General features: G+C 48.4%; 1 protein-coding gene across 1 annotated transcript in view; it reads left to right on the top strand.

Annotated features, from left to right (window-relative positions):
- Nucleotides 1-2,122: 2,122 nt before the first annotated feature.
- The window catches only part of PGR (progesterone receptor), a 52,459-nt gene continuing 42,517 nt past the window's right edge, over nt 2,123-12,064 (top strand). Inside the window, exons 1-2 of the mRNA XM_081001906.1 lie at nt 2,123-5,318; nt 11,291-11,442. Coding sequence (XP_080858032.1) covers nt 3,778-5,318; nt 11,291-11,442 — 1,693 coding nt within the window. The 5' untranslated portion in view covers nt 2,123-3,777. The remainder of the gene's footprint in view (nt 5,319-11,290; nt 11,443-12,064) is intronic.

The following is a 12,064-nucleotide window of genomic DNA, read 5'->3' as shown; positions in this document are numbered from 1 at the left end:
CCCAGAGAGCCCTATGGCCCCCGATTGGGAAACACGGATCTAGCAGACCACCTCCCCTTTGCTGGAAGTAAATGGGAGAAGTCTTTGGACAGAGAAAACAAGTATCAGAAGCTGGCATTCAATGAATTGTGCTTCAGTGTCTGGTGGTCTCCTCTCCAAGTCTGTGGTTCAGGCTAGGCATATTCCATTGAACCACTGAATTGGTTGAATACCATACAAACACACAACGTATCCCTTAAAAAATCTGGGACATGATTTACAGGAGACAGAGTGATAAACTTTGCCTGAGGCAGGCTAGAGCCCTATGAAAGCCACTATTAAAAGGTAGGAGGGAGAATCTGTGGTTGCTTCCAGACAATCTGTTTTTTGAGCATTCATCCAGATCTATTTGTACAAAATTCGCGGGGAGTTTATATGACACCAGCTGTTTATTGAGCTTTCTTTTTTATATGTTTATGGCTGGTTATATGATGCATCCATCAATTGTTACCCCACAATTCCCGCTGCATTTTTCCACTGCTTTCCTTGCAAAAAGGTCCATTTTGGGGCGAGTGGGTTTGTTGTGCAAGAGTAGAAAATCCAGGGATGCGGGTGGCGCTGTGGGTTAAACCACAGAGCCTGGGACTTGCCGATCAGAAGGTCGTTGGTTCAAATCCCTGCAACCAGGTGAGCTCCCATTGCTTGGTCCCTGCTCCTGCCAACCTAGCAGTTTGAAAGCACATCAAAGTACAAGTAGTACAAAGTACAAGTAGATAATTAGGTACCGCTCCAGCGGGAAGGTAAACGGCGTTTCCATACGCTGCTCTGGTTTGCCAGAAGCGGCTTAGTCATGCTGGCCACATGACCCGGAAGCTGTCTGCGGACAAACGCCAGCTCCCTCAGCCAATAAAGCAAGATGAGTGCCGCATCCCCAGTGTCGGTCACGACTGGACCTAATGGTCAGGGGTCCCTTTACCTTTAGTAGAAAATCCACTAATTGCCCCTGGAAAATGGCAACATTCAGGAAATGCCCAGTGACACTCACACTCCAGATCGTACTGTAAACAGAGAATTGCACACATCCTAAGTTGGTTGAATCAGCTAGTTGTTGAGTCCATCACGTAGATGTGCAACTTCATGATAAGAATGAATTGTAGGCTTTAAAAAGTTTAACTTAGGCAAGTGAGGCATTCTCCATTACAGTGTGAATTCACATAGGCAACAGGAACAGTGTGACTGGCTAAGATAGAAGCAGGAATCCGGGTTTAAGAAGTCCAACTCCAAGATTAGAGCAGGGCATTCAGAACTGCATGGAAACAGTGAAGTTGTCCTAACAGGCTGATACACCAAGCTTTTAATGCGGAGGGCAAGCTTACTCCCTCTGCCTTGTGGGAATGTCAAGGATGCAGGTGTCCATGGAATATGTTGAGTGTGTTCCTGGTGGAAGAAGCACTTCCTGGACCCTTCTGAGTCCACTTCCACTGTTTACAAAGGTTGGTTGATACCCTCCCCAGACTCCACTGGGTATTATCTTCTCCCCAGGATAATTCCTGCCTCCCCATCTAGACTCCTACCCCTTCCAGCCTCTGTTCCCTGTTCTCAGCCCCCATTTGATCCTTCTCCTCCCTCTCCTCACTGACCACAGACTGCCAATCCAAGCCCAAGCCCAGCAATATCTCAGGGCTCATGATACAGCTGTCCACATGTAGGGCTAATGTCTGGACTGCAAATGACCATTTCACATCAAGGGCTTCCTTGCAACAAGGTGTAGTGAAGTATACAATGTATGTTCTCCAGTCTCTTTCCTCTTTTTTCTGTCACTGGTGGAATTGGAGGAAGTGCACAACATGATGGCATGAGACATAAGGAAAGTTTTCACTGCACGTTATAAAAAGGCAAAGGGAAAACACGACACAGAGGTGCCACTTTCGACAGCACACAGCCCCTTAAATCACCCCAACAATCCACCGCAGATTTGCAGAGGGGGAGATCAGGGAGAGGAAGTTCCTTGCCCTAGTGGAACAACTTCAATCTTATAAAATTGATTGGTTCTGTTTCTAACAGAAAAGTATGACTCCACCTACAGATAGACAAATTTCATGCTGGTGTCTTACTGCAGAAAACTAGTTTATTTACCGTCACGTAAGTTCTTTTTTAAAAGATTTTTTTGTTTTGTTTTGTGAATTTGCAGGATATAATAAGACACACATAAAGATCTGAGAAATCAAAATCCTCATGATCTATTACCAGCTGCTGAGCCAGCTGCTCTAACACCTGGAGCGGTGCACATGTTGTGCACCCGGGGCGGGGCACCCACCGCACTTCCTCCGCCAGTATCTATTATTAACCTGTTTCCTAATAATTATTCACTATTGCATTAACTCATGCCATATACTTGCAAGGCTGACACACAATCCATCTCTGCCTTCATACTCTCCCAGATGAGATCTTGCAAATTGCAACAGAGGACCCCGCCTGTTTAATCCTTTTATATTTCTGCATTTCTCAACAGTGCGTTAGTGTAATGAACTTTGATCCCACAACTTTACAAAAAGGGTTCTCTATGCACAGTAGGGCAAAAAAAATTTTTTCCCTCCCTTGCTTCTTTCCAAGAAAACCAAACCCTGGGCAAAGTGCCTGGAACCTTGCACTGCTCTGATACTGGAGTGGCGTGCCACAGTGGGTTTCTAAGAAGAACCCCCATATCCTGGAGATGCAGAAAAGAGATGGGGGGCGGAGTGGGTAGGGGAAACAGCTAACGACTGTGTGCATGTGCGGAGATCACCAGGAGGAGGAGGAGGAGCTAGAAGGAAGCAGGACCCAGAGTCTGCGGGATCCGTGCACCTTCGCGGGCAGCCAGCGCGTCCAAAGCCCAGAACCAGGGCTTGCCCACCAGGAGGCAGCGCGGAGCCCGGGCTCATCTGCAGACAGGCAGGCTGGCAGGACCGGGGTGGGTGGAAGGAGTTCCAGCAGTTTGCTGACCCTCATTCCCAACGCAGGTCGCCGGGTTTGGGCTGACCCCTTTGGCTGCCTGTTGCTCGGCGGGCCGGTGCAGGCAAGCGAGGGAGAGATCGCGCGCGCAATTACGCATCTGCACCCCGAGCTCATAGGGAACGTCCGCACCGGAGGGGAGGGGAAAGGAGAAATTCCCTGGTCTCCCAACCCCAGGCGCGCAGGGGACCGACGCGTGGAGCCCAAGTTGCGCCCTGTCCGGAGGGTAGGGATTTTTATTTTATTTTATTCACGACGCGGCTGCAGCAGACTGTTCTGAGCTCTGCTCGGTTCTGGACGGCGCCTCGTGCGCTCCCCCCCCCCCCACTTGTTGCAGCACCTGCTGCCATCTAGGTTTTGCCTTCGCAAAACTGAGCTACAAAGGGGGTGTGGTTTGGGGGCGTGTGTGTCTGTGTGCAGAGAGTTCGAGGAACCTCAGCACAGAGATCGGCTTGCAAAAGCGGAGCGGCGTCTGGATGCAAAGCAGCGTTCGGAAACTTCTGCGCCCTCGCCTCCGTGCGGATTCTCCTCCAAGCCCTCTTCTCTTCCTTGGAAGAAACAGAGCGGGAGTTGCGTTGCCTCCTCTCCCACAGTAGAAGTGCAGCAGCTGGCGCTGAGCCACGCCGGGCGAATTTGACAGGAGAGAATCCAAATACCGCCCGAAGGGGAATCAAGATGTGCAAAGGGAGCCTCGGAGAGGCCGGTGCCCTCACTGCTTAGCCTCCTAGCCGCACCACCACCACCGCCGCCGCTACTTTCGGATCCGTTTGCCCGCCCCGTCGAACTTCAGGGTGACTTATAAGCGAAATGAAAACGAAGGCAGATGCCAGGGAGCTGTCTGCTTCCGCCACCGTAATCCGGGATCGAGCGGACCTTCTTCAGGCGCCCCTCCTCTCCGATCGCGGCCCCTTTGCCCGACGGGAGACGGTGGAAGCCATAGACCTGTCTCTGGACGGGCTGCTGTATCCCAGAAGCAGCGACGAGGAGGAAGAAGAAGAGGACGAGGAGGAGAGGGAAGAAGAGGAGGAAGACGACCACGAGCAGCAGTCGTGCCCCCCGAATGAGGAGGCGGGAGAGAGGAAAGGCGGCGATTCCTCCTCGCTCCGGGACGGCTGCGGATCCCCAGTGGACAAAGACGTCTTGGACCGGGTCCTGGACACTTTCCTGGCCCCCTCCTCCAGCCAAGGCAACACGGAGAGCCCCTCGACGTGGCCTTTCTTTGGCTCGGACATCCCCGAGTTCTCCGGCGCGCAGATGAGCCGCCGCCCCGACGGGCAAGGCGAGGACGCGCCAGCAAACCCCTCTTCGCTGCCTCCGGCGCCTACGTCACCTTCTCCGGTTGTCGCCTCTTCTTCCCACTGGAAGACATTCAAAGATGCGGACGGGCCTCCTTTCAATAGTCCGAAGGCCAAGGCGCCAGGATCCGCCGCCTCGGAGTTTTCCATGGAGGAGCAGGGCTTCGCAAAGCGGAGCTCGACGGAGCAGGAATCGGACGGCGCCGCCGCCGCCGCCGCCTCCAGCGGCGGCAACCGGGCTTCGTCCGAGGGGCACCCGGGCATCGCGGCAGCTGACCAGCCCAGCACCCACGGCCTGTTCAACCTGCCCATCCTCCCTCTCAACCAGGCGTACGTAGCCGCCAGGACCCGGCAGTTGCTGGACGTGGACGAGTACGAGGACATGGTCCCCTTCGGCTTGCAGGCGAGCACCCAGCTCTCGCCGTCCGGTTGCACCCTCCAGGATTTTACAAACCACATTTACTCGGCCAGAGACGGGCAGCCGCCGCAGCCGCCTTACGCTTTCGGCTCCGTCGCGGATTTTCAGCGCAACCTCAGGATCAAGGAAGAAAGCCTGGTGGTTGCGGCGGCTAAGAACAATAGCGGCGGCGGCCGCGGTAGCGGCAGCGGCAGCGGCAGCGGCTCTTACTCGGCTGCCAAAAGTTTGCCGCCGCCGACGGCAGCAGCAGCAGCAGCAGCAGGAGCACCAGCGCCAGCGATGCCTTGCCCAGACTACGCGCCTCCGAGCGTGGTTCCAAGTGCGCTTCCTCCTCTGCCCAAGAATAGCACGGGCGGCATTCCCGAGGCGCCCTGTTCGTCGTTCGAGTCCTTTCTCTACAAAGCAGAGGCTGCAGCTGCTGCTGCAGACGCCGCCCCCGGTGGCCCATACGGCCCTGCGCCTTGCAAAGCCTCCACCAGCTGCGGGGCGCAGAGGGACAGCCTCAGTTTGCCCTCCACGTCGGGCGCGCAGCCTCCGGTCCTCTACCAGCCGCTTGCCCTGCACGCTCCGCAGCAGTTCGCCGGCCTCAGAGACGGCTTGCCTCAGTTCTTCACGCCCTATCTGAGTTATCTAAGGTAGGAGTTGTTCCAGCCTCTATTTGGGGCGCGCGCGGAGGGGGGGGGAGTTTTTGTTTTTGTTTTAAAAAGTGACGTTTAGGTGGAGCTTGGCAAAATTATTAGGGCCAGTGAGATAATTTTTGAGGTGAGTCAGTGTTCCAGTTATGGCCAAAAAGGTGGCTGTGGGGGCTTGATCAAAGTTCTACCCCGTGGTAGTTTTCAAAAAATAGGAATTGAGGGGGCTGTTGCAAACATAAGTGATATTATAGTTTCGACTTACTTTGTTTTCCTTGTTCTGCATCTTTGTGCGCGGTTTAGAGACGGTTGGGTTTAAACAGCATGTAGATCGTGCAAATAAATAACGGTATTCATTTTAAAAAGAAAAAGAAAGAGAGAGAAAACTCTGACCCCCTTATCATCTGAGTACTGAGTACGATCTCTCATCTTTCCACTAAGAAGTCGATTGTAAAACCATCTGTTCAGAAAGCTGCAACATGGGTGCCTTCTGCAGATCTAGAAAGAAGTTTCAGAAAACTGATAGGTTCTGTAAATAAACCCTTCCGAAACACTCTATTCAATATTTTGCTTTTCTGCTCTATGAAATATCTGCACTGTCGAAATAATTTTAAAAATGCATTGAACTCATTGACTTAGTGATTTAAGCAGCCCCACCTGAGACAGGAGGGCGGGCATGGGGTGTTGTTTATGAGTACTGCTTACCTAAGCTAGCTGGCTGGCACTGGCTTTCCAAAGCCTCGAGCAAGGGTCTTTCCTCTCCCTTTTAACTGGAGCAATCAGGGTTCATAAACTGATTAATCAACCATTTAAAGCTTGCAGCTCTACAACTTACACACAGTCCTGTGATCTGCTCCTTCAGTGGAGCAGAACAGGGGGAGGGCCTGGTAGGACAGAGTGCGAATCATCATATTCCGTTGCGCTGATTTTCATTATAGCTAATTGCATTGCTTTAGCTGCATTAAAATCACTGGCAATTATTCCCCACTGATACACGATAGCTGAGTAAACAAGACTATGATTGTACTGATTTAAACACATATTTGAAATACAGGGCACTAATAATTACAGCCTCTTACTGCCCTGCACAATGGTTTCACTTTCCAGAGTGCCACTTAACTGCTATGCGTTAGTCCTCTTTGAAATAATACATTCGCTGCTTCTCTTTGACATTTCCTTTTTTTAAAAAAAAAGCAAAAAGCAAATTGAATGTGTTTTGCTCCCTATCAGAAGCTTGTTTGAGTCGCTTAGTATTCAGTTAGTCTCATGGGCCAATCGCTGTCCCTCAGCAAAGCCTACCTGATCTGCTTGCTGCAAGGGAGGGAAACCAGGAGCAAATTAAAACTACACAAACAAAAAACATCTACATTCTGTTCAGACTAAGTTTTTCTACTTATGGACAGAGTTTCTACAATGTGAGCAAAATGTAAGAATTATGGAGTGGCATACGACCTGTTATTTCTTGAAAACGCATTCTCACTGTTTCTCCCAAATAATTTTTCAAATTGTAACAAATGTCGCTTCCCTTCAAAACGGTGGTTTTCAGAATTTCAGTTACTGTTTGTAAATAAACAGCGGTTCATTGCCGGAACGCTTTTCAGAGTTCACAAAGATTGACAAACCGTGTATCATTTAAACCCCACAAAACTTATCTTAAAACTGCTTTGTCTGATAACGCAGCATTGTTGCCGATAAATCTCACCATTCAAACAGGTGCAGCTGACTGCTATGCCTTTGTTAGAAATTTAACATTAACACGCAGAGGAGGGGCAGCTGAAGAATACCTGATAGAGCACTTCAAAAGTCTGCTAGCTGGCACTCCCACAAAACCTTTGAAAACCTCAAATTCAAAAATGCACATTTCCCGGCCGACAAGGAAAAATACAATTTTTGTCCTTAACATGCAATAAATGCTAGAAATCTGTGTATCAGACACTACCAGAAACCACGAAGCTAAGAATGTTGAAAAGTTAGTACACTAGCAAAGTTCTTGAATCCAGCTGGAAAAGTGACACATAGAGAATCCTACCTCCAATGGATATTAAATGCACGGACATTAGGTATATGCCAGCAGATAGTTGTACTGAGGAAGCCGCTTCCCTTCTGCTTCTTGTTGGTAGAGAATATATTCTTAAAAGGTTCTATGATTTGAGACTAGGCTATAAAGGAAGGCAGCATCAAAGCGCGCTAGAAGGCTGCATGGAAAAGTAGATTGTGCAATACTCAACCTCCAGCCTGCTTGTAGTCAGCTCAGATGAAGTTCCATTGAAGTTGGTAAATGGTGTGATCTCTCAGGGCTTGATTAATTTGAGGTTTCTTCACAACAGCGATATTTCATTACTAATGAGAGGAAGGAGGTGCAACGTGGCACTTCCATGGGGAAGCAGGGGGTGGGTGAGTGGGTGGGTGGAGGACAGGATGCGGTCGTTTTTTGGTCAGCGATGTTACTCCTGCCAGCCCTCCCTGGAAGACACCATTTAGTGCATCCTCGGCTGGAGAGACTCAAAGATCTCACTTGAGGGTGCTTCTGTTAAACTGGGTGATGACTTGGGCTATAGAATGTATTGCTTATAGAATGGTGGTGGGGGAGGAGGCGGGGGTGTCCCCCTAAACACTAGGAACGAATAAATGCTAGGATTTTGGGATATGGATAATATAGAATTGTGCCAAACAAGGAAATTCAGGGAATTCCTGTGCTGGCTTATTCAAGCCAGCCTGGATGGCTGGGCGAAGAGCAAGTCTGTTAGCGTTATTTTTTTTAAAAGGTGTTGATAGATGCATCCTTTGGCCTGGGGAGTCAGGTGGCACAAAGGTAACTGTGTGTTTGAGGGGGCAGGAAATGGAGCTTTGAAGCAGGGATTCCTGGGAGGAGGAAGAAGGGGGGGGAGCGAGGCTGGGATCCATCTTTGAGGAAAGCAGCTTGCAGGGTACTTGTGCCTCTGAAAATGTGCATGCTGTAAGGTCTGGACTTCTTCCATGCAGACGGAAGGTGTAAATTGGTGAATAAATCCTATTTCTTAATGCATGGCAGTCTCCGCTGTGTCTTCTATTCTCCAAAGGGCAGGGCTGGATTTAGCTTTGATGAGGCCCTAAGCCAGGCATAGGCAAACTCGGCCGTCCAGATGTTTTGGGACTACAACTCCCATCATCCCTAGCTAACCTGACCAGTGGTCAGGGATGATGGGAGTTGTAGTCCCAAAACATCTGGAGGGCCAAGTTTGCCTATGCCTGCCCTAAGCTGCTGAAGGTAATGGGGTCCTTTAAATATCCAGCTCTCCTTTGTCAACAACAAATTGTCGCTGTTTTGTGTGTGGAATATATGCTATATGGTAATTTATGGACCTAATAGGACAACACAAAACACTGCTGCTGTATGTAGGTTTTATTTTATTGGGGTTTTTTTTATCTTATATTTTGGAAATGTATGCCCAGTTATTTTCTCCTATAAAATTTCTTAGGGCCCCCAAGAGAGTGGGAACCCTAAGCTATAGCTGTTTAGCTTATATGGAAATCCGGCACTGCCAAAGGGACACAGACCCTGTGAGTGTGCCTGTTGCCTCATGTGCTCTGCCACTGCTTGGTGGAGAGAGCGCTTAGGTATGTTGCTCACTGAGAGCATTTTAAAAGCGGAATTGCCTTTCGGGTAATACAACTTGGTGACGCTGAAGTGGGTTTTGCTCCACATGGGGGCAGGCTTTTTTTTTTTTTTAATCAGCAGGAGTGCAAAGTTCAGGAGCGCTTAATTTTTGAGGCAGTTTTGGTTTGGTGTTGCGTTACTGTAACAGAACGAAGGAGGAAACATTTTGGTTTATGAAACAATGCAGGGTGCATAGAAAATGGATACAGTGGTACCTCAGGTTACATACGCTTCAGGTTACATATGCTTCAGGTTACAGACTCCGCTAACCCAGAAATAGTGCTTCAGGTTAAGAACTTTGCTTCAGGATGAGTACAGAAATCGGGCTCTGGAGGCGCGGCAGCAGCAGGAGGCCCCATTAGCTAAAGTGGTGCTTCAGGTTAAGAACAGTTTCAGGTTAAGTACGGACCTCCGGAACATATTAAGTAGTTAACCTGAGGTACCACTGTACAGGGAAGTTTTTCTCCCTCTTCGATGCTGGGTGGGGGTCATTAAATGGAACTCAGCAGAGGGAAATTCAGGACAGACAAATGCAAGTATGCTATATGTTTATAAACTTAAAATTTTTAGAATCTATAAGCATCTATACAGTGGTACCTCGGGTTACAGATGCTTCAGGTTACAGACGCTTCAGGTTACAGACGCTTCAGGTTACAGACTCCGCTACCCCAGAAATAGTACCTCGGGTTAAGAACTTTGCTTCAGGATGAGAACAGAAATCGTGCAGTGGCGGCGCAGCAACAGCAGGAGGCCCCATTAGCTAAAGTGGTGCTTCAGGTTAAGAACAGACCTCCAGAACGAATTCAGTTCTTAACCCAAGGTACCACTGTAAATCTGTATAACGGCGGCCCCAAATCTCTTCAGCAACTATCCCCATGGTTCCACAAATTCATCCCTGGCACCCCCTACCTAACGCTATATAGAGCATTATTCAAAATTGTGGTTTGCATGACCCAGTGAGGAAGATAACAGCACAAATAAGTTCAGCAACATCTCAAAGACCAAAGGTTCCCCACACCAATAGTGGATAGCACACATGTCAGCAACATGTGGGGAACAGTGCAGTTTTCAATGTTAATCAGCTGCACAGGTGAGGGGTGCTGCTCCCCCCCCCATCTTCATCTTACCTTCCATAAATCTCTCCTCCCCTGGTGCTTTCCCTCCACTTGGCTCACATCTAGTAGGAGGTACTGTACCAGATGAGCATCATGAGTGACAGACCAGAGGGCAGGCAAGGGGAACCTTTTGGCACATCAGATGTCGCCGAACTACAACTCCCAGGATCCCTGGCCATTGGACGCACTTGTTCAGAAACATCTGGAGTGCCGGACGTTCCCCAACCTGCTGTAGGGAGACAGTCTGTAGGTAGTTTGAGGGCTTTGTTTTTGTTCGTAAAATCGGACCTCCGGCACTTTATATGTAATTGATGGAGGCGGACCTGCATTTAATAATAATAATAATAATAATAATAATAATAATAATAATTATTATTATTATTATTATTATTATTTATACCCCGCCCTCCCCAGCCAAGGCCTGGCTCAGGGCGGCTAACAAGCAATAATAAAAACAAGTTGAATGAATACGACTTAAAAACAAGATTAAAATACAACATTAAAATATTGAAACATTAAAATATAAAAATGCAGCCTCATCACAGGAGGAGAAAGGAAAAAGAAAAAAGAAATAGGGGGAAGGAATCAAATTGGTTCCAAACCAAAGGCCAGGCGGAACAACTCTGTCTTACAGGCCCTGCGGAAAGAAATCAGATCCTGCAGGGCCCTGGTCTCATGAGACAGAGCGTTCCACCAGGCCGGAGCCAGAGTTGAAAAGGCCCTGGCTCTGGTTGAGGCTAATCTAACTTCCTTAGGGCCCGGGACCACTAGGGTGTTGCTATTTATGGACCTTGAGGCTCTCCGTGGGGTATACTGGGAAAGGCGGTCCCGTAGGTACGAGGGTCCTAGGCCATGAAGGGCTTTAAAGGTCAAAAGCAGCACCTGAAATCTGACCCTGTACTCCACCGGGAGCCAGTGCAGCTTGAAAAGCACTGGGTGAATATGCTCCCGTGGCAGAGACCCCGTGAGGAGCCTCCCTGCAGCATTCTGCACCCGCTGGAGTTTCTGGGAGAAACACACTTGCCGATGCCTCATCAGTTTTGGCGTAGGGGTGACCTCACAACTGTTGAAGGACCACTGTTTTGGTGCTTATGGACTTGGATGTTTTTCTCTCCAGACCTCTGCCTTTGCAACGTTGGCTGTCCCTTGCAAAGTAAGACTTGCCATTTTTCCTGCCTTACCCATGATGCATTTTTAGTCTCATTTTTGTTTCCTTTCTCCAGGTCAGATGCAGATGCTGGCCAGAGTCCTCAGTATGCTTTTGAATCGTTGCCTCAGAAGATCTGCCTCATCTGCGGCGATGAAGCTTCGGGCTGCCATTACGGAGTCCTTACCTGTGGAAGTTGCAAAGTCTTCTTCAAGAGAGCCATGGAAGGTACTGTGCAGTGTCATTCGTTGTCGTGGTCGCCTTATAATTATCATGGAATGTGTAATAATTATTATATATAAGAGTCATAAGTTTTATACATTCCTTATCATTATCATGGTTGCCTAATAATTAATATGGAATTGTTATGGAATTATTAATATGGAACACAAGTCCTAAAAAAACCTTTAAGGGATTTGATTTGATTGATTAATTGCATTTCTATGCCACTTTTCATTCAAATGAACCTCAAAGTGGCTTACAACCAATAATTAACCAAAACATAATAAAACATAACAGCACATCGCGAATACAGCATACATCATATAAAATAATTAACAAATTATCAATAAAACAGTTGCAATCTATTAAAAAAACTTAACGAAACAGCAACTAAAAAATAAGATAAACCTCACAATTATGGCAAGTCATGTGAATAACTTAAGGATACTTTTCTAGCATGGTTGTTGGTGTGTCTTGCATTTAAAAAGGGATGAGCCTTCTAGATGTTGTTGGACTCCAACTCAATGGGCAGGTATGATGGGCGCTCCAGTCCAACAACATCTGGGGGGCTACCTGTCCCCTACGTTGATTTCAGAGATTATTTTCAGTGTAGGACTGCTTTTGTGTT

Source organism: Podarcis pityusensis (assembly GCF_964106645.2).
Source record: "Podarcis pityusensis genome assembly, chromosome: 4".
NCBI lineage: Eukaryota > Metazoa > Chordata > Lepidosauria > Squamata > Lacertidae > Podarcis > Podarcis pityusensis.
This window is presented reverse-complemented; position numbering and strand designations above follow the sequence as displayed.